At 39.9% G+C, this 22,006-nt stretch overlaps 1 protein-coding gene across 24 annotated transcripts in view; it reads left to right on the plus strand.

Annotated features, from left to right (window-relative positions):
- Positions 1-21,002, plus strand: part of EPB41L3 (erythrocyte membrane protein band 4.1 like 3) — a 93,677-nt gene extending 72,675 nt beyond the window's left edge. For 6 of the 24 annotated variants that reach the window (XM_069853897.1, XM_069853902.1, XM_069853899.1 and 3 more), the window contains exons 13-27: positions 1,896-2,462; positions 6,558-6,611; positions 8,491-8,526; positions 8,694-8,759; positions 9,240-9,431; positions 12,626-12,700; positions 13,095-13,196; positions 13,947-14,675; positions 15,200-15,322; positions 15,825-16,220; positions 17,230-17,361; positions 17,811-17,909; positions 18,777-18,857; positions 19,122-19,238; positions 20,478-21,002. In XM_069853897.1, coding sequence (XP_069709998.1) covers positions 1,896-2,462; positions 6,558-6,611; positions 8,491-8,526; positions 8,694-8,759; positions 9,240-9,431; positions 12,626-12,700; positions 13,095-13,196; positions 13,947-14,675; positions 15,200-15,322; positions 15,825-16,220; positions 17,230-17,361; positions 17,811-17,909; positions 18,777-18,857; positions 19,122-19,232 — 2,763 coding nt within the window. In that variant the 3' untranslated portion in view covers positions 19,233-19,238; positions 20,478-21,002. The remainder of the gene's footprint in view (positions 1-1,895; positions 2,463-6,557; positions 6,612-8,490; positions 8,527-8,693; positions 8,760-9,239; positions 9,432-12,625; positions 12,701-13,094; positions 13,197-13,946; positions 14,676-15,199; positions 15,323-15,824; positions 16,221-17,229; positions 17,362-17,810; positions 17,910-18,776; positions 18,858-19,121; positions 19,239-20,477) is intronic. The other 18 variants (XM_069853906.1, XM_069853908.1, XM_069853919.1 and 15 more) reach the window with 16 other exon arrangements.
- The last annotated feature ends 1,004 nt before the right edge of the window (positions 21,003-22,006 follow it).

Here is a 22,006-nt window from a genome sequence, read left to right on the forward strand (position 1 = left end):
TGCAAAGATGTTCGTAAGTGAACAGTCTGTATTAGCAAAGAATAAATTTACTTTTGCCTTTTTTCTGTTTACAATATAAAGAGAAGTTCTGTGTATTCAGCTCACATAATGTCCTATGAGTCTAGCAGCATTAAATTTTGACTTGAGCTTACTGCATTATGCCCTTAAAGAAGATGCTTGTAAGTGATTTGAAGTTAGGCTTGGTTTTGATTGCTTGATTTGGGTATGTATATTGCCTGAACTGATAGTTTTTTTAACTGTTCTGGTTAGAGAAGAGACAGAATTGAAATAAAAGGGAGGGGAAGGAGCTCTTCTGAGTAAATATTGAGCTTAAGTCTCATTCCTAGTGTTACTATACATGGTAAAGATTAGGCTTAGTAGCTAGCATTGGTGCAACATTTGTCTAAACCCTGCTTGTTGGCTCAGAATTGGCACCAGCTTGTACAGGCAAATGCTGTTTTGGCTTTGAAGTCATTCTGCTCTGGGGAGCTGGGAGTGGCAGTGGGAGTGAAATGCCTTTTATAGCTTCATGGGAAGATACGTGGTGAATGGAGCACTTACCGTTTTGTCACAGAGCCACTGTGCCACTTCAGCTAAGTGCACCTAGTTCACTTTGGCCAAACATCTCCAATATGTCAGCATGTGGCAAGTCTATTGTGCTGGGGTATTTTGGTGGTGAGGTCTGTTGTCCTCCTAAAGAGCAGTTGAGGCTGCCTGCAGAGAGCCTGTTAGCTGGTGGTCAGCTAGTTGTGAGCACCCCTCCTGCTGAATCACCTCCCTGCTCCAATTTTTTGTCCTTGAATTTCCTTAAAGAAATGTTGGATGTACTAAAAATGATGTATCAAAGCAAATCGTGCTTGTTGGTAGCCAGTATTCTTTGTGTTCTGGTACAATTTGTAGCAAAAGCATTGCGTGCATTTTACCTCATTGCTATGGGTAAGAAATCACTTTTTCACTGTGGGGAGATGTAGTGCTCTGTGTCATGGACCTTTCTCTGGTCAACCCTCCTTCAGATTTCCCAGTGAAAGAACGCAGGGTGTGCCTGGCCAGAACTGTCAGCTCCCTTCTTTCACCATGTTACCAAAATAATGGGCCACGGCATAGTGGGGGGCAGCAGAGTGCACGGCTGGGAGGCGGGCAGCCCCCTGGCACTGCCTGCTCTGGCTTATGGCATAAGCAGAAGTAAGGGCAGGGCTATGCAAGCACCCAGCAGACACCAGCCCAGGCGGTGATGGGAGCTAGTATGGTGTTTTCCATTGGTGACAGCTAACAGATGGATTTATGCCCCCCAAAACCAGGAAGTGTTTTGTTTAGTTTTAGGACCTATATTTTTATTTTATTTTATTTTTTACAAATATTGTAATAGAGGAATTTTGGCACAAAGGGTTTAGTTATTGCTGCTGAGGTTGTCTGAGGCATAGAGGGTAAGCGTCTGGCCCCCACTAAGCCTCCTCCTGACTGCAGGAGTGCTGTCACAAGCAGTGTTGGTATTAGAAATACATTCCCTCATTTCTTTGTTGCTCTCCGTGTATTTCATGTTTGAAAGCTCCTTATGATCTGAAGCCAATTTTACAGTAAGTGGAAATTGGCATCACCTGAAACTCCAGATATGATTGTGAAGGTTCTTATGTAAATCTCATGCTGCAGATGACTAGACAAATGCTGAATCAAGAAGTTGCCTTTTGTAAGCTGTAACCCTGATTCACTACTACCTGTGGTGCGCGGCATGGGAATATGTGCCATTTAACCTTAGTGGAAAGCTGACGTGTTAAAATACTGTTTATAATGTTTTATATATATATTATTTATCATCACGGAAGAAAATTAACTAATTACAGTTTTCTTTTTGTCCTTTTGCTTTTGCGCCTTGTTTGCTGCTCCTTCTCTGTCACCAGCCATCTTTGCTTGGCACTGACTCCCGCCACCCCTCGCCATCCTCGCAGCCTGGCCACCATGCATCTTCAGCAAAGCTTCGCAGGAGATGCAAGGAGAGTGCTCGAACGAAGTCCTTAGGTTGTGAGACGCCCAAAGAGAGCGCCTCAAAGCACAGCGAGTCAGAGCCAGATTCTGACAGAAAGGGACGAGTTTGCTCTGCTGAGCAAGACATGGCTTTTGGCTATAAGCAAAAAGCCAGCAAAGGCGGAACATTGTTTTCCTTCTCCTTGCAACTTCCAGAGTCATTTCCTTCCCTTCTGGATGACGATGGCTACCTGTCGCTCCCTAACCTCTCCGAAACCAACCTGCTGCCTGCCAGCGTGCAGCACTACCTTCCCATCCGCTCCCCCTCCCTGGTGCCTTGCTTCCTCTTCATTTTTTTCTTTCTGCTCTCTGCCTCTTTCTCAGTGCCATATGCCCTCACTCTCTCCTTTCCTCTGGCTATGTGCCTCTGCTACCTGGAGCCCAAGGCGGCCTCCTTGAGTGCCTCACTTGCCAATGACCTGAGTGACAGTTCAGAGGAAGAGGTGTGTACCTCGGCATCGAACACACTCTTTTGTGTTCAGTGCTTCAGTCCTAACCAGTGTTAGATTGCTGCAATAGTGGTCCTACTTTCAGAGCCTCATTTCTGTCTGTGCTGATATGTTAGAAGGGGTGGGGTTGATTTTTTGGTTGGGTTTTTTTTTTTTTTCCTTCTTTCTTATTTTTATTTCTCGTGTTGGGAGTGCAGCTTGGGGCCCAGGGTTAGGCACAACACTGTGTGGAAGTGGCTTGGTTTGAACCGTGTCGGCTGATGCAGAGTAACTTGCAATAAACAAATTGCCACTGATCAGCTCTGAAGTATTGTATCTGAACCCACCAAGACCTTTTCTTACTCATATAGGTTTATACTAGGATTAGAATAGTTACCTAAATAATGGGAATTCAGAATTTCCTGCATAGTTTTATATGCATGCATATATATGTGTATGCATGTACATCTCACTTACATGAATAGCAAGCCAATAATAATGGGTACCTTCACCAACTTCAAGGTATTCAAAATTCACATGAGCTTAGCTTTTTACAAGAGGCCATCAACACTAGCCCAAGCCCAAAAAAGGCTTTCTGGTCCAGTGGAACCTGGATCTGGATTTTCAGCCTTGATCTCATCTCTGCGACAGATTGAATTGTTTACCCATGTTTAAATCTGGTGTATCAGTGAGAGGTCAGGCTGGGACAGCTCTGCTGCAGCTGTTCAGGGAAGGATGCCACATGGGCTATCTTGCCATTCGCAGTGTTGTATCAGCACTGCCAAAAACAATGCCTCAAGCCACCAGGGTTACCACAGGCAGATGAACCAACTGCAGGAGTCCACAGTGGTTCTGAGAAATGTGGACATGATCTGTCCAGAAGAAGGAAAGGCATCTTCTTAATTGAGTAACATAGTGCCTGGCATCTCAGTTTTATTGTGCCTAGTTATTTGTTATAGATAGAATAAAATAATGAATTCATTCTCTCCTTATTTTTCCTTTCCCCTCTTCATCTTCCAATGTGAAAATACAGTTTTGCTTTGTATGTAAAGGAGACCCAGATAAGATAATCAGAGACTAGTTGGCCATGTGTAAAAAGCTGTTTTGGCCACTTGCCAATGCTGTTGCAGTAGTTGTCTTCAAAAAACCAGCTTGCACATCTAAACATTTGTGTAATCTGCCACTGTTGGCTTTGTAAGACATGGTACAGAATTTCAATTTCTTTTTATAGAAAGCCAAAAGTCGTATAAATTTATCTGGTAAAAACATTATCTTTAGATGCTTTTAGTTCTGTGATGCCTAACAACTAAATAATAATGTGCAGTTCCTGATAAAAAGCGTCCAAAATGTTGCTGTCTCATTTCATGTCCTCATTTTGGGAACGCTTTTGGATCTCAATTTGCATTAGCTCTGCACTTGGATTAATCTAATAGCAATAACAGCATTAATACGGTGCCAGCTCCAGAGGCAATAATGAGACAGTGCTTATGTAATACATTGGTCTGTTCCTCTTTCAGAAATGAGCACTTCTTTTTGTTAATAAAGTTAGGAAGTATTGAGCATAAAAACTTACAAAATAGGCTTTTTACTGTCACTCTTCTATGAGAGTGATAACTGTGGCAGTGCTTCCTAGCAGACAACACAGACTTGTGCCTAATCCAGAGGGTATTTCTTGTTCAAAATATTGCATGAAAGTGAATATGTTTTAAACCTGGGCATGTCTACATTACATTGGCAAAACAAATCACAGCAATTACAATCACAAGTTAGAGGAAGTGCAACCGCAGCATCTCAGGAGAGACAGCTGCCTTCCCTTCCTGCTCAGACCCTCGCCCACCTGTGAGCCCCACCAGCAGCTGCACTACATCCCATCTTGGAGCTGAGCCTGTCCTTTCTTACTCTTCACTCCAGAGGAAACCTGCCTTGCTCAGCCTTAATTTGTCTTTTTCTGCTCTGCAATAACCCCAGATCTTTATTTCAAGTAACTCAGTAATGTTGACTTTGACGCCATGGCTGCTGATTGGCTTGTCAGCAGACATGTATGTTGCAATAAACTGAATTTTATGCCTATTTAGGATTTTATTGCTGTTATGGTGAAAGAAATAGAAAACTTCCCCTCCCGCCCCCCAGTCACAATAGGTAGAATACAGTTATGCAAAAGTCTACAGTGAGTATCCTGAGTCAGTCTCATAACTTGCTCATCTCTGTTCTCCCTTGAGCAGTGCACCTGGAGGTAGTTCATACAGTCAGAGGCACAATTTCTCTCCTAGATTTTATTAGATTCTGTATTCATACCTTAGCAGCTAATATTTCTGTTGATTTTCTCTAATGTTCCCACCTTCAAGTTCTTAAATCAACCCCATGTGCCAGACTCACATGCTACAGTGCCTTGACACTTTTAATTCCTTCTAAATGTGTATATTGATTAATTCCTCTTTTTTTTTCCTTGTAAACAGAAGTGGCAGTGGATAGATTTTTTTTTATATTGCCATAACTTTATAATTGCTTATAGTGTTACAAAAACATGAGAACCTTCACTAGTAAAGAAACAATTTTGTAACACTTCAGTGGAAGCAATTTGACCAGCTAGGTAAACTATTTAGGCATTACAGTTTCATTTAAAAAATGAAAGTGGTCTGCCTAGTAAGTGGCTACTGCTTGAAAAATTGCATAAAACTTGGATTCATGCACTTACTGAAGAGTCCAAGATGCCCACTTATTCTTCTGCCTGTCATACAAGCAATACAGATTATTCAAAAGAAGGAATAATAAAGAGCAAAGCAATGAAAAAATACCCCCCAAAAAGCAGTTTTATGAAACATGGGAGTTGTCAGAAAATGACAGAAGATAGGAAGTTCAAAGTTAAGACTGATACTCCATCCACCAGTGGGGTTGCTTTTTTTCTCCTATTTCATGCTGATGTGGTTTGAGAATGAGATGTATTGTCATAGCTTTAAATTACCTGCCTGGGTTACTTTAGATTATCTAAGACCACAAAAAATCACTGATCAAAACCAAAGTCTTCTCTGATGTTAAAACAACTTGGATGTGCTAGTCTGGAGAAGTAAAGAATACTTTCTTTACTCGCTAGTTTTCCATAAGCTTGCATAACATCAAAAGTAGTCATTTGAACTCCCTTCTCAGCCTGTAGTAACCTACACTTGACTCTCTGTTTATTAAATCTCGACACTTGCGTTCATCACTAAAATGTTCTTCACAGTGTCGAGCAAAGCAGGGATAGATCAGTCTGTGCAATGCTGTGCTTTGTTTCATTTTTATCACTTGTTCCTAGTAAGTGGGTTTTTTTGGGGGGAGGTGTACTTTTATTTTTCTCTTGCTTTCATCCATATTCTTAAATGGAATGAGAAGTATTTTTGATTCTTTTAATGGCAGCTTTCTTTCTTTTTACTATTGTTAACAATATTAGCTGTTCTTTTCTGGAACAGAGTGGGATCTTAACCTTACCGTTACACTGCAGACAGACAGTAGATGGGCTGGGGGTATGGTTAGTTGAACTTCTTGGTAATGCAGACAGCCTCGTGGTGCATAGATGTGGAGACAAGAACAATTTCTGTATAAATGAGGGGCTGAAAGTCAGGTGACTGTTAAAGTAGCCTTTTTTTTAATTATCTTTTCCCCCTCCGGATAAAAACTCAAATACCACATCAATCTATATTGGCTAGAACAAAATTTTTATTATTAATTTTCTTTGAAAAAACCTTATGGGAGGAAAAGTTTGTTTAGAAAATATTAGCTCTTATTTTTTAAAGCTCTTTTTTTTAAAGCTACCTGGCTTTCTTAAGATAAAAAACCTGCTATTCAAATAACACTTTTCCAGTAATGTTTCATTTGGCTTGTAAATTTGTTCCAGTAAAGCCATATACTGTGTACAGTACGCCTCAAGTCTTCCTCTGAGTCTGTTCTGTTTACTAATATAGCATTTTTATTTTGCTTCTTTGACTTGTACATGGTTTGAAAAGCAATGCTAATGCAGTTCGCAGGGATGTTGAGTTTAACAGTTCCCCGTGTGAGCCACGTGTACTGATGAGCTGGGTTTATTCTTTATTCCTGCCTTCCACTTGGGATCCGGTTACTTGTCTAACCAAATAGACTGACAGTGAGCAGACGGATACTGCAGCTGATGGTGAGACCACTGCCACCGAGGTTTGTACAGTTGCCAGCACCCAGTTATGCCAGGGGAGAGCATTTTGCCTCATCTCTTCCCAGCCCTGAGTGCCAAACTGCATGTCTCCTACGGCAGTTCAGGATCCCTCTCTGCGCGTGTGTGCATGTGCCTGTGTGCGAGTTTAAGGGCTCTGCTCGGCGAGCTGAGTTTTCAGTGCTCCCTATGGGCTCCTCTTATTTCTGTGTTTGGTTTGGAAACTGTGAGGCCTCTGTGCTGTGCAACTAGTGGAGTGGTGGCAGTGTCACCCATGCCAATGCCACCCACCTGGGAGAGTCGTGTTGGCCAGATTGTGCCCTGGATCGTTCAGTTTGCTTGTTTGCTCATATAATCCACAGCCTGTGTGAGAGAGGGAGGGAGGGAAAGACAGTAGAAAGCAGTTTTCAAATTTCTGGTTTATAAATAACTAAGATTTTCCTTGAATGTAACTTCACATGTCATGTTCACATATTGCCACCAGTAGCCCAGGTATTGTCTTCAGAAGAGGAACATAAAAAAAATTGCTATTTTCTTTGCACTGAAAAGCCTCATATCCACAACATGGTAGACAGACTATGCAGGCAAATTCAACCCTATGTGACTCCAGTCGAGTGCATATAATGCTTTCATAATTAATATGTTTGCAGCTGCAAACATGATCCGAATTTGGTCTGACATCTGGTAGAAGACAAGAGTCTTGCCACAAACACTATTGTAGGCTTTCAGTAGGATTTCATTAATATTTCAGACTGTTAAAATTATCATCAAGGAAAAATTCTCTATGACGTGTCATGGCAATTCAGCCTTGGCTGTAAAGAGAATAGATTCGAAGAGAATTATAACGTAGTGAACATATACAGGTTTTCCCATGGGACAATTGTCTAATTAGAAATACATGAAAAAGTAACAATATAATAGTGGGACAAGCATTAAAAAATCCATATGGAGCAACAACATAAAGTATGTTGAGATGACTCAGGGGTACCAAATGCTTTAAAGTGTCTCTTGGGCTGTATGGCTTCAGACCTTGAGCCATGCAGAAAGTAAAACATAATCCTAAAACTGAGACATTTAAAAATACCAGTTTATTAATAAAAAATGCCCAATAATCTTCCTAGCTGCCATCTTTATTTTAGGGGAGAAGATTATGCGAATCTCAGTTTTCCTTATGGGTAGCTGATTTTCAAAAAGTATGGTATACTTGCTGTTTGAAAATTCAGCCCTCAGAAACAGGGCTGTTTAGGCAGTCCATCTTGCATTGCTTTTGAAAATGTGAGCTGAAGCAGATGTGATATGTATGCCATTCCAGAAGACCACCACTGCAGATAGATCCTGAAAGAATAGATACAAGCGAAATATAAGAAGAAATTATATAAATAAGGAAAGGAACTGTGGCTATGGAAATAGCATTTAAAGTGAATAAAATGTGCTTCATTCCCTGGAAAGTGTTGTGGGTATTCTACCCACATTCTACAGCAAGTTTATGCAAAGCTTTGTCTGTGGCACAGGAGATGTCATCTGTTTAAACTCTGGGATCATGGACTTCCAAAGAATTTGCTGTTGCCATTCAGTCCTAAACCAGCCATCATCGTATTGAGAAAGTCCAGCTGCTGCTCCTAAATAGAGATCTATAAAGTAGAGCCCACCAATAATATTTATAAAAGGAAAATGTTTAATATTCCTTCATTCACAATGAACAAATTTAAAAAGAAGAGGCTTACTGTGAGTCAGATAAACCAGTTTGTGTACTGTCTCTCTCCTTAAACTCTTTGCATAGACAAAATGTGACCTTAACCTAGCGTGTTCTACTCACCATTTTTGTAAAGCCTTCAACCATACAAGTGGGTAAGGTGTTTTTTCCAATCTTTCTCATGCTGGCAGTCGGATCAAGAGGAGGATGGAGATCTAAAGGCACAGGTACAGAAATGAAAGGCCCACATATTGCTCAAGTATCAATGTTGGAGGTGTTCACCTCTCTCAGCATGTTACTGTCAGTTCTCTGTGAAGAAATGTGTAGAAAGAGCATTTTGTATCCTTTCAATACTGTGTCCCTTACCTTTCCCTTTCTCTTTCACTTCTTTCAGAATAGTCTGATTAAGCGAATACAGGGTGAAAATGTGTATGTCAAACATAGTAATCTTATGTTAGAGGTTGGTATTGGTATATACCAGTGCATGTACGTACATGTGTGTTAGTTTTAGTGGTAAACTGTGAATCTGCACTATGATGCATGAACCATGTATTCCCACCTGCTAATAAATCAAATAGAACTTTTTTCTCAGATTATGACGACTCCTCTAACTTGTACTATAAATATATATAAAAGCGTGTGCATATGTGTGTGTGCGTCCACGCGCATATGTATGTTTGTTTGAAGCCACTTTATCAGGTGTAAATTATACCGATATGGTTAAGCTCTCTAAGAGAGTGTATTTATATCACTTGTACAAGATATGCTATGCTGTTCTTTCAAAGTGCCACATTTTCACAGAGTGTTGTGTTAGTGCTGTGCAACCCGGCTCCTTGAGATGTTACTTCCCTCTTTACTTACCAAATTATGTGTTTTGGCTCTAAAATTTGGTTGGCTTAGGATGTATTACAAACTGCTCTATTCTTTTAAAACTGTCCAGGACCTAGACAAAACCCAGGAAGATCTGATGAAACATCAGACCAATATAAGCGAGCTGAAACGCACCTTCTTGGAAACCTCCACAGAAACGACTGTGTCTAATGAGTGGGAGAAGAGGCTTTCCACATCTCCCGTTCGGCTTGCAGCAAGGCAGGAGGAAGCTCCTATGATTGAACCACTAGTGCCTGAAGAGGTCAGCGTGAGCTGAAAGTCTTCATTACGTATTTGTGTATTCATTTTCACTTATTTTAGTGCTCAGTAGGTTTAGAGGCCATTCCCCACTTTAAGGTGCTCTCTTTTACTCAGGACTCAGGCTGTAGCAGCAGGCATGCAAGGAAGAACAGATACCCTTTTCATGTATATCTATCTACTGTGTAGTTAAGAGTATAACATTCACTGGAAGCCACGTGGCAGAACTGGGTGTCTCTGAGGGTGCAAAATGCAGGCTTTCTTACAGGTTCAGTAAGCTTGAGGAAGTCCAGCCATGCGTGAAAGAAACCATGAGGGTGATGGAGAGAAAATTTAAATAGTGGTGACGGGTTGGGAGCAGCTGTGTAGCAGGACTGATGGGGGTACAGTACCAAACTTGACAAGAAAATACAGAGCAAGAGGCAGAAGTCTCTCAGCGTTTGACGACAGGGAAGAAATAATGATGATAATTAGACCTGCTTGACCAGTTCCATAATGCAACTGATTGTTGCTGCAGTCTGCTGGGTACCATTTCATTGAAGACCCAACACAGATTGCTAAGCATGTGCATTTTCATGCAGTGTGCATGCATGAAAAAGCCTTGCTCACTGTGCAGTCTTAAAGTGTTTGCAAGAAACTTGCGAATTAAAAAAATGGCTTTTATTTAGTTTATGGGTAGATAATGAGTTGTAAAGGTGACAATGTAACATTCATGTTGCTGTAAAGCACACAGAACTTCAAAAAAAAGTGAAGAGTCTTGATTTAAATTCAGTGGAGCCAAAAGAAATATGCTTGTGTGCGCTGCATGAAGGTTAGTCTTTTTATTCTGTTGTGGATGTCTGGTTTCTGTCTCACAGGAATCATCTTTATGGTCACCACTTTTTTTTAGCATTACAGACTAATAAATGGTCATAAAATTTGCTTCTGTCCTCCCAGCACTGATGTAATGTTGTAAGGAACTCAGCAAAAATTGGCTGGAAAGTATAATTCAAAAGAGTCTTCTGGTTTCCCACCTTGGAGGCAGACCCACAGCTGTAATGGGAAATGGATCCCTGGAGACATGCAATTAGCATATCAACTTCTCATCTTAGGGAAAGGGATGTTGCCAAGTAAAAGACCCCAGCTCCTCTTGCCCCACAGTATATTCATGGAACCAATGGCCAGTACAGGTTTCAGATGTGTTAGAGTGACCGTCAAGCTGGATTAAAATATCTAAAAGGCGAACTCGGTGCCCAAAACTTACCTTTAGGAGAGAGCACTGAGAGTCTTTATGTTGCTTCTACTGCTATTTTCAGAAGCCATAATAGATGCTTGGTTGTAGTTGAAAATGAGGGCTTTCTTTCTTATAAGTAAATTGTAAGTGTCATGAAGAGGATGTATTTAATCTATTAATGATAGAAGGAACTGTTGAAAAGGGAGCAGCTGGGTAGCTGAACCTGAATCAAAGGAGTGCAGGTGAAGCAAACATATACCTCCCCAGTTCATTTCATGTCTTTATTACTTTAGAAATTGAATAACAATTTTTAATTAAAACGCACAAGCAGGAGCAAAGCATTTCACGGTTAAATAGGCTTCACCCTGAGGAAACACATCTGAATTTAATCATTCATTTGGAAAGGAAAATGGCAAGAGTTATCCTTATCTGGTACCTCTTGTCTTAGTGGAAGAAAAGTACTCGTTCACAAGCACTATCCAGTTACTGTATCTTCTATGGATCTAAGTAAACTACAGCAGTCCCACAGAATATCATCCAAGTGAAGGCATTTCTGTGGAAAAAATGTTAATGAATTTGAGGTATCAGAGCCTAACTCTGAGGTGACTCCTGGCACTAAAGTGTGCCTGCTGGTCGTAACATCTGACCATCCTCTTTGGTACAGCTAAGTGGGATGTTTTCAGTTCACATGTCCTGCTGAGAGAGGAATTTTTTAGGAAAAGAATAAAAAGAAGCCAAGTATGGGTCAAAATCAGCACCTTGATGTCTTCTAAGAAATGCAGAGGCAATCGGGATAGAGGGAACATAGAACTGTGTTATGCAGTAGCTTCTTCTGGTCAAGGAAGTTACTCATTTAACTTAGCATATCTACTTTAAAAATGTATTCAGTGCTGTTACCTATAGCTCTTTAATATAATAAAACAAGAACAGAAAGAAAAATATGCCTTTTCAAAATGTGTACTTTGAGCATTTGGCACCTGTGTGTGTTCGATCAGTTTGACTTTCAGCCTGTCTAGTCAACAGCTGGTTTCTTAGAACCATAGGGGAAATACTTTATTTTCCTTCAGTTGTGAAAAATATATTTAGAATATCTGCCATATTGGTGGCCAGATATTTGCAGAACATGAAAGCCATCATAGTAATGAACTCCTTTACAATGTTTAGTCTGACCTGGGTTGGATTAAACCAGCACTTTAGAAATAAAGAGTTTATGCATTTTCTAACAGTCAAGGGGGTGTCTTTCTGTCTCAAGTTTCTAGAAGTTTTGTATCTTTCTCCAAATGTGTGCATTTCTGCTTGAATAGGTGGAGTACACTTATTTAAAATGGTAGATTAGGAATGGTAACTTAGGAAAATAAGTCTTAACCAACATTTAAAACTGACTCAGTTGGTCAAGTTGCAGAGATACTCTTCTCATTCTCACAGCATTGGGAAGGCAGAGATGGGATAAAGGCAGAGATGGGATAAAGGTGACAAGGGTTTTGGTGTCACTCTGTACAGGATAATATAGCAATGGTCAGCTTCCTGTGTGGGAACAAGACTGTGACACCTCTTACACCTGCAGAGAGAAAAGAGAGCTGAAATCTTTGCAGGGCACACCTTCTGCCTGCTTCAGCAGGGAAGGCTGCAAACTCAGGAAAGACCTAGGTCCAGAGTGAAGGGAGAGAGGCCTGGCTTAGGCTATTGATGGAAGCCATGGATGTTGGCACCAAATACAGTGCATCCACACCAGGGTGTTCTTCAGTTAACTATTTTTCCTGCTACGTAAAAGATACAATTAGTATCCTTCGCATTCATCACAGAAAGACATTGATTTCAATTTTGATTGGAAACCTTTTTGCTGTAAAATTATTCTGTTTAATTCTGTTTCCTAATTTACCATGCAGTTAATGATTTGTAGATTAGAGAAATATGATGAGCTATTGTAAAGTATAGTGGGCTTTATACCCTACATTTACTGAAACCATTTATTCCCCTGACATTAGACCACAGAAGAAAGAGAAAAATCAGAAAAACTCATATTTTTGCAGAAGGGAGGTACTACATTCATTGAATTGCAGGTAAAATAAATGCTTTCTTGAAATACAGTCAGATAGGCTGGCAATGATTTATTATTATCTTTTTTTTTTTTTCAAGCTTCCCTTTTTTTTATTATTTCCTAAGTTCCAAAGAGAGATATAATCTGGGGGCCAAATTCGGATGGATGAGTCCCTTCCAGAGCTTGTGTCTTCCTAGTAGAGCCTGATTTCCCCACTAGTTAAAAATCTACTTGCATGGTGCTGTTTGTGGGTATTGTTTTCAGTTGTGCATGCATTTCCAGCATAAGCTTCACTGAGAATGTTGTGGTGAATGGGGCACTTCTGTCACTAGAATGACTTTCCTTTCTACTGTCAAGTAAATTTAGATTATGCTGAGTGATGGTGAACTTTGTGTTCTTGTTGGTTTTTCTATTAGCCAAGTGTCATAGAGAAGAAGCTGCAGGAAGGAGAATCTGCTGGCACTTTGGTTACTTCTCATCAAATCATTATCCAGAAAAGTATCCCATCATCCCTAGAGGTCATTTTTAATTCATTCGATTTCAAACTACCTCATGTGCTTAGTTCAATACAGAAGTTACAGTCTTAAGGTCAGATAACTGGATGCTGACTGCAGAGTCAAAACAGATCACATAAAATATTTGCATAAGGAGGAAAAAAAGATGCTGCATTAAGTTCCATTTGTGATCTTTAATAGTATGGTGTTTACTGTGTTGTAATTCTCAATTTAAAAAATCCTGAAGGGGGTTGATGTTACTCTTAACAAAAACAAGGCAATTCAATGCAAGCTACAGCTATATATAAATGTGTACTATTCTAAAATCTCAACAACATTGTGTCCATGACAACTGGGGAATAGTTAAATGGACTTATTTGCTTTCTATTGTAATTTGTTTTTGATTGTAGTGTTCTGAACCATGGTGATATATGATTTTTAACCTCAGGATGATTCCAATCATCATTTTAAATGATGCACTAAAACGCTCTTCAGCTTCCAATTAATACAGAAATAGTGTGGCAAAAGTAATCTTTTGTGTCCACATTATATAGGTCTGTAATAAGGGGAGGGAATATACAAAGAAATCATACTTTGCCTAAGGTGATTCTGTTTATTTGTTTGATAGCTGTTCTAAGAGGTACAATGGTAAAAATTACTATATGCTTTCAGAAGAGACAGTATTGATTTCTTAGAAGTCTTCATACTTCAGTGCTCCTGAAGTATAGATAAACGTTCAGATATTCTAATTTAGCTTTTATATCTCAAATATAGGGCTCTGAAGATTGGGTTATTATAGACAAAATACCCTCTGAGATAGTTGATGGTGAATCGAAAAAAAATCTGGCATACAAAGTAGTGACTGTGAGCAGTAAAACTGCCTTCCCACCTGAGATCTTAAAATCCAGTACCATTCTAATGCAGAGCTTTGAGGACCTGGAAAGTGAAATACAATCTAAGGAAGAGAATAAGCAGAAAATGTTCACACTAGGAAAGTCCTATGATACAGTATCCGGGAAAATTGTAACCATGACAAGTAAAGCTAAAGAAGGCGAGAAAGCGTTACAGCCTTCAGTAGAAGCTTTGCAAAAAAAAGAAAGGGAAGTGCAAGAATCTGTGAAAGTCATTCCAGTAGTGGCTGAGTATGAAATCCTTGAGCCTGTCACTGATGAGAAAGCCAGGTGGGGATCCGACGTGCAGAGCTCGAAAAGAAAGCTGTCCGACTCTCTGACACCTATAAAGGAAGCAGAATCTCAGTTGCAAAGCCCTGAAGAAGCGAGTTTGAAAAAGACACTAAAGATGGACCAGGATTTGCAGTTACATGGTACACTGGGAAGCTTGCAGCTTGGCAAAGCAGAAAAACACCTTGGCAGTGAAGCTGTAAAAGCAGGGGCATTTGCCCGGAGAGATAAGAGCCTGTCTGAGTGGAGATATTCCAGAGAACAGCCATTTACCATTGCTACTGCTCACTATGTTACCGAGTCATCTGCGTCAAAAGTAGTGGTAACAAGGGGCTTTGACTTCATGCCATGGTTTAAAGATTAAAGCATGACTTCTTTTAGGCAATCCCCTCGCACCACCCTGCCTTTCGGTTCTCTTGCTACCTGGCTTTATGTTGACAGCAGCCAACCCAGCTCATTTTTTTTCCCCCTCATACTTTGAATCTGACCCACAGTCTGAAGTGGACATTCTGTAAGGCTTTCAACCTTTCCGGTTTATTTAAAGATCCACGTTACTGAAATGTAGTATTGCTGCTGTGGATTGTTAATAAAAGGACATAAAAGGTTTGCTTGAACCAGCAAAATGCCAATGCTAACAACTGTGCTTCATAACTGTTGCTTACTACAGCCATTATGAATTTGCTCTGATTTATTTTCCCATTCTTTTCCTGTTTCCAACCTCTCTGTGCCCCCCCTCAGCCTTCTCTCCCTTTCCTCTGTTTCTGCCTCCAGTTTTGGTAATTGATGTCGGTACGTGTGGGCCTGCCTTTCTTCTGTGTGTGACTCTACATTTCTTTGTCTGTTTAGACTAAACAGTCCACCGGTGAAAAAACCTTGGATGGGTCAGATATCTTCAGTTTAATAGAGTCTGCCAGAAAACCGACTGAGTTCATAGGAGGGGTTTCTTCTTCTTCACATAGCTGGGCTCAGGTGGCCATTTGATTCCCTCCATCAATGTTATAACTGCACGCTGATTACTTTTGGTTTTCTTCCATTTCCTGCTTTTATATGTAACTTGGAACCTATATAACTAGTGCATGTATTGGTGTGCCTTTTCCTTTGTTAAAATAGACCACAATGGAAGCTTCACCAAAAAGAAAAACAAAAAAAACTCCAGGTTTTGTCTCATTTCACTTTATTTTGATCATTTGCAGGGTGCTGTATTTTGCCTTTATAAAACTCATGCAAAAATACCAATGAGAAGAACACCCTGGCATTTCTCTTCACTTCTAAAAATTGTGATTCTTGCTTTATTTTCCTTTTCTTCTGTTCTGATAATGTCCTGAGAGCGAAAATCCATGCGACATGAGGAAAATAAATTGGCAAAATGTAATACCCATTTTTCTGTTTATGTTCACAGTACATTAAGCTGAGGAACTGTTACAAGTAGTGTTTTCTGATTCTGAGAGGTTTTTATTCTCATCCCCTGCAGAGAATAGACACAACAACATCTCAGGAGATAACTTCCAGTGAAATGAAGCAAGCAGTTCAGCCACATCAAGATACAGTGAAAAAGGTTGTACAGGAGACTGTTATTTTCGAGGAGAGACATGGGATCCCTGCTCATGTGAGCAGGGATCCCACTAAAGCGGCTGGACTTGTACTGGATGCCCAGGCTGAGACAACATCGGCGGTGGCTGGTGGCATGAAAGGGAAGGAGGGCTCTGCTGGGACTGAGGGGGTAAAGGAGGAAAAGAGGGAGGAGGCTGGGAAAGCCCTAACCAAACAGGAAGGAGTCACTACAGCTGCTGCTTCGTGCGAGCGAGCGGCAGAGCACAGTACAACAGTCCACGTTTCAGAGTCTTCGGAAAGAAAACCTCACTTTGAGGTAACTCCTAATTAAACTTTCTGTTGAACTGTGAATGTAGGCAATAGTGCACTAAGTGTATCAGGCTTGTATGATTCCATCTTTACAGCAGGCAGTTTGTTTCTCCTCCTATTTCCTCCTTGCACAGCACCTTCAAGGGTTGTTGCTGGTTTCCTTTATTGGCCAAGTACCATGCCTATTTTACCTAAAAGTGCTTTTCATGCTACAGTGAAATGCCTAATTCAGTGGCATTTTGTACATTGGATAACAGGAATTCAGCTGGCATTCTCTTTGGGGAAGTCCATCAAGATTGGCGAAGTTCATACGTCCTCTAAGTCAGAAAACGTGTTGATTTTTCCATGCTTGGCACAATTGTAAATAAATTCACTGTGTCTTAAACAGAACAGATTCCTTATCTTAGCCCCATTAACAAAATTTCAAGAACTATTCTGCAGAGGGGTTAAAAAAACCTTTTTTTAATTCTTTTTTCTGAGAGCTGAATGGAAGTCTAAGCCTGAAGAGGATTCATTCTCTTGTCATTTTAAGAAAATACAGAATCACAGACTAGTTAAGGTTAGAAGAGACCTCTGGAGGTCATCTGTTCCAGCCCCCCTACTCAAGCAGGGTCACTCAGAGGCAGTTGCCAAGAGATGTGACCACATGGCATTTGAGTCAAGGAGGGAAACTCTATAATCTTCCAGGGCCAGCTGTGCAAGTGCTGAGACTCCTTCACAGTATAAGAAAGTGCTTCCTTATGTTCAGAGGGAACCTTCTGTGTTACTTGTGTAGAGTTTAATGTTTTCTGATTTTTTTTTCATGAAATCCAGGACAGTGCTAAACATTGCCAGCATTATGTACACGTCTGTACAGCTATATTGAAGAGAATTTTCCTTTAAAAAAAACCGAACAATGCACAGCACTTTTTAGTTGGTTTACCTCCTTGTCCTGAGAAAAAAAAAACAAAACAAACTATTCTGAGAAATCCATAAGCTTTGCTTAATGTTCCAATTCCATTTTTTTGTTCATGCAGTCACCAGTTGTGAAGACTGAGACTATCAGTTTCAGTAGTGTTTCTGCTGGTGGGGAAAACCTTGAAATTTCAACAAAGGAAGTGCCAGTAGTCCATACAGAAACAAAAACTATTACGTATGAGTCTTCTCAGGTAAGAAATTCTGCAAAACACAGAGTCTAATTCAACATGGCCTTAAAGAACCCATGTTTCTTCACTCATCTTTACGTGTATGCCTTTATTGTAAAATATTCTAAGTTGTTCAGGTGTTAAATATTACCATGAGGAGGATGTATGTAAGCGTAGCTCACCTGAGGGTGACTTTCATGTCCTCATGCAGGGCCTTTAGAGAACATTGATGAAACTATAGATTTCAAGGCCCCAGCTACTCATCTGTCCTTCCAGAAGGGAAGGGGAGGCTTAACATGCAGAGAGAAATACTGACACATGATCACCCTAACGGCAGTTAGTTCTTGACCATTAGATACTCATTTTATGAAGAGCTTTATGTAGAAATAGAGAAGTTCAGCCTACATGGTTGTTGCCTCCCCTGTTCTCAGGAGCATGTGTTGATGTCTGGTTTTCTTTTTTCGTTCCCCTAGGTGGATAGTGGTGCTGACTTAGAACCGGGTGTATTGATGAGCGCACAAACTATCACATCTGAAACTACCAGCACTACAACCACTACACATATCACCAAAGTGAGTCCTTAGAACATGGAGAGGTTGTTTTTTTTTTACAAGGGTTGTGTTTTCTTAATTTCAATTCTATTATTTTAAAATGTGGACACGTGCTAATATTCTCTGGAAGAAGTCATGTCTTTTCTGGGTACCTGTCTTCATTCATCTGTCTTTTGCCATACTGGCTTCATTACTGCATCATCCAAGGACTTGAAAAGAGTCCCCAGAGCCATAAACCCTTACGGTATGTCTATGCAAGCAGAAAATGTTGCTGTGCAGAGATGCTTGAGTTAACTGCAAATACTGTCTGGAACTAGAAGTGGTTTAGCCACATTGGCATAATACGGTATCCATGAAGCAATAATTTGCCTGAGCATGAAGCCCTGTTGACATGACTGTACTGCCTTTGAGTCTTGGGTTACACAGTGTTGAAAGCACGTGGTAAATCTGTATCATATAGTCATAATAGGACAGTCAGCTCAGATGCTGTGGTTGCATCGCGTATGCCTGCACAGACAAGTGACTTTGGATCGTCTAAGCTCCAAGATAGCATCTCAGTAACGGTTCCTCCCTAAGCAGAAACACTGTTAGTGGGGTGACAGCTCCCCTACCAATATTCACTGAGTACAGGATTTCATTCTTTTCTGTAGTGAAATTCACCCTTCAGTAGATGAGCTGTGCAAGGGCCATTCCACTCTCTGTGTCCTTCTGAAGGCTGTAGGTGGACTTAACAAGGTCTCAATATAAGCTGTCTTTATGTCCAATCTTTTACTCATGAGATAATAGTTTAGGCCAGTCATGTCTGGGTTCCTGCACTGATCATTCTCTGTGTGAGTAGCAGCACTCTTTAAAGTAGATTACTGATGTGCACTTGTCCCTCCCATCTAGACTGTGAAAGGAGGCATCTCAGAGACGAGAATTGAAAAACGAATAGTCATCACAGGAGATGCTGATATTGATCATGATCAGGTAAAATCTATAAACCACTAAAAGCTTCCCTGAAGACTGCCAAAGAGAACAGTTCTAAACATTGCGTTAAAAGATACTATTCATACTGGCATGCCTTAAACCAAACTGGATTAGTAGTTAAATCAGTGATGGTATATTTCATATTTTAATCATTTTCCTCATTTGGAAATCGTGTAATATCTCATGAATCTTTCCACCTTGCTATTGATCATGCATGTTCCACCTCCTTTTTGTTTTTGCCCTTCTGTGGTTTCCTTGGGATAGGCGCTGGCTCAGGCAATTAAAGAAGCCAAAGAGCAGCACCCTGACATGTCAGTGACCAAAGTAGTGGTACATAAAGAGACAGAAATCACACCAGAAGATGGAGAGGATTGACCACAGGTAAGAGGACTAGATGATTTTTCTAGGCATTTACTGGGCTGGCATGTTGCAAAGGTGGTTTTCCTACCATAATTCACCTCTAACTGTTTGCTTTCTCTCACTGGCATTTTCAAATCGCATTTATGCTGGTTACCAGCTCTGGTGTTTGAATGTAAACCACATTCAGCTCTAAATGTTGTTCTTCTTTTAATGATGCCAGCTGGAGAAACTATTCACTTGCTTTTGTTGGCTCCCTAGAAAGTCTTCATTGTCCATGCTTTGATATAGTCTTAATTTTTTAATTCTGAAGTCAAACTGTTGTCTGCTTTTATGTCATTTAAGAACAAAAATTATTTGTTCTTAAAGGTATGCATTTTGTTTTAAAATGCCAAGGGAAAAACCAACAGCTGCTTTATAAATGTCCTATGCAGATTTGTTACAAGTTAAACTTTAATTCCTAACTTGCAAAGGTATGGTCCAACTTGCCTTTAATTTTTCTTTTAAACCCAGTGAATTAGTGTGTCAGTATTTGGATGTCTCGGCTTTCTTGTATTTGAAAGAACGTTTTATGTTTTAAAGCAGCATTGTTTATCAGGATGAGATGATAATGCAGCTTTTCTTGTGTCAAGCTTTTATTCAGTAAAGGCATGCTGTCTAGTTGTGGTTGGCTAAACAGATATCTTAATATTACTATATTTATTCTGTGTGCAAAAACATGTCATGCATACTAACCTGCTATGCAATAGCCGTTACTGCCAGCACCATTGCTCAATTGCTTTGAATGCTGTATGCAGAAGGGGGAAAAAAAAAGCTGCTTTTCTGTTTAAATCAATAGCAGCATTATATTCTTAAAACAATATATATTCCCTAGCATTTGGTGTAAGTAACAGAGTATGATGCACAGCACCTTTTGAAGCTGTTTTGCTGTTCCTGCTATTGGATATACAGACTCTAAAGGAAACTGAATGTCAGTATCTTATTTATTTGGAAGATGGAACCAGTTCACTGAGGAGTGAGTAGCTGTGATTCTTGTGGTATTCTGCTAATTCTTTCGGAGACAACACAATGTGGCTTGCTTCAAAGACTATCAGTGTTAATAATTCTTCCCATTGGCATCACTGGACTTTGGATTTGGGCCAACTTGCTTATACTGGGATGATGCCATTTTCAAATGGCTTTTGCCACAAAAACAAATAGACAAAATCTCTTTTGCAAGAGAGCAGTTGCTTCAGCTAATTAACTTGGTTCTCTTTCCTGCAGGAATAACCTAGATTCCATATGAATCCAGACATCCACACCAGTAGGAATACGAGAGCCTATATGGAGTCTCAGTTCCAACCTGACTGACTTGTATCTGTCTATGGAAAATTTCAGTACAGAAGAATTGATCTTGGCCGTTAACAAAGAAACTGGCAGAGATACCTTCCCATAGAAAGCAATCTGAATCAGCAGCAGTTAAACAATATTGCATGAAGCAACGATAAAATTACAGAAAAGCAGCATTTTTAATTTTCTTAAAATGTCAAATTTTTCTGCTATACCTGCACGTTCATAAACAATATAAACAGTGATCTCATGTAACACATAAACAGTTCATGCCTTTCACACTTTATGAAAAGTCTAAACAAATTAAAATTTGTTAGGTGGCAAGCCTGTTGTTTACAGATATTATAAATGAAGATTACCCCAAAAATGCTAGAAGCTGTATAGGTACTGTGTATAATGTTTTACCACACATTAGATGTGCCAATAACACAGTTTATTTGGTAAACAACTTGAATCTTATATTTGTTTCATCTGGTTTTATTACTGCCCGATAAACAATGATGACTCTTTACTCTTACCAAAATATTTAAATGCTTACAAAGTGTGCTTTGTATACCTGACTGAATACCTTATGAGGTAGTAATGATTTTAGTATATTAACTTTAATGATTTTTGTCAGCATTGTTCGGAGTCAGCTTCCAGTCACCCTTCACAGATCCTAACCTTGTAAATTATATGTAGTTATTTTGGAGAAGAAAAATCTGTTATTTTACTTAGTTTGCAACATTAGAAAACTATTAATCTGAAATAACCGTGATGGTTTTCTATTGATTTCCCCTTTGTTCTCAGAGGAAACAAAGAAAAAATGTCTGTTTGAGAATCTGGTCAGCATTTACTATCTAGTTCAGTCAAGCCTTAACCTGTACAGAACATCCACTGAAAACTCGTTAGTGTCCAGCTATAATCCCCATCGAAGGGATAGCGTCCATCACACTGTCAGCTGCATCACAACACATGGTGAATGTATGTTTCTGCATAGTGAAATAAAAGTGGTAAATGCATCCAAAATCGTATTGTTCTGTGTCTAAAAGCACTGAGTGTTTTTTAATGCTCAAAATGTTAAGTTATATTTGTAAGACACCACAGATTTTACTCACCTACACAGTAGACACATTTTGTCTTCAGCGACTGACACTGCACTGCACAGACAGTTGGAGTTAGCAGAGCATCCAAAGGGATGACAGTGTGCACCTTTGGGCAAATGATGTTTGCAAAAGAAAAGGAGTATTTGGTTCCTTCTGTTTTCTCTGGTTGCGTAGAGTTTCACTGAAGCTAAACCAAGGATTTTGTGGCTGCTTAGGAAGTAAAGGCCAGTAGCACTTGATCCAGATCCATTTTCTTTTGTACTTTTGCTCCAAAACATGGCTAAAATTCTCTTTATAGCAGTATTTATCTGATCCTTTTTCTTGCTCCTTTGCCATGTCTCGCTGGCACTTCCCTAGTAGTTCAGGAGAAATTCATAA

The sequence above is a fragment of the Phaenicophaeus curvirostris genome, chromosome 3, assembly GCF_032191515.1.
Source record: "Phaenicophaeus curvirostris isolate KB17595 chromosome 3, BPBGC_Pcur_1.0, whole genome shotgun sequence".
Classification (NCBI taxonomy): domain Eukaryota; kingdom Metazoa; phylum Chordata; class Aves; order Cuculiformes; family Cuculidae; genus Phaenicophaeus; species Phaenicophaeus curvirostris.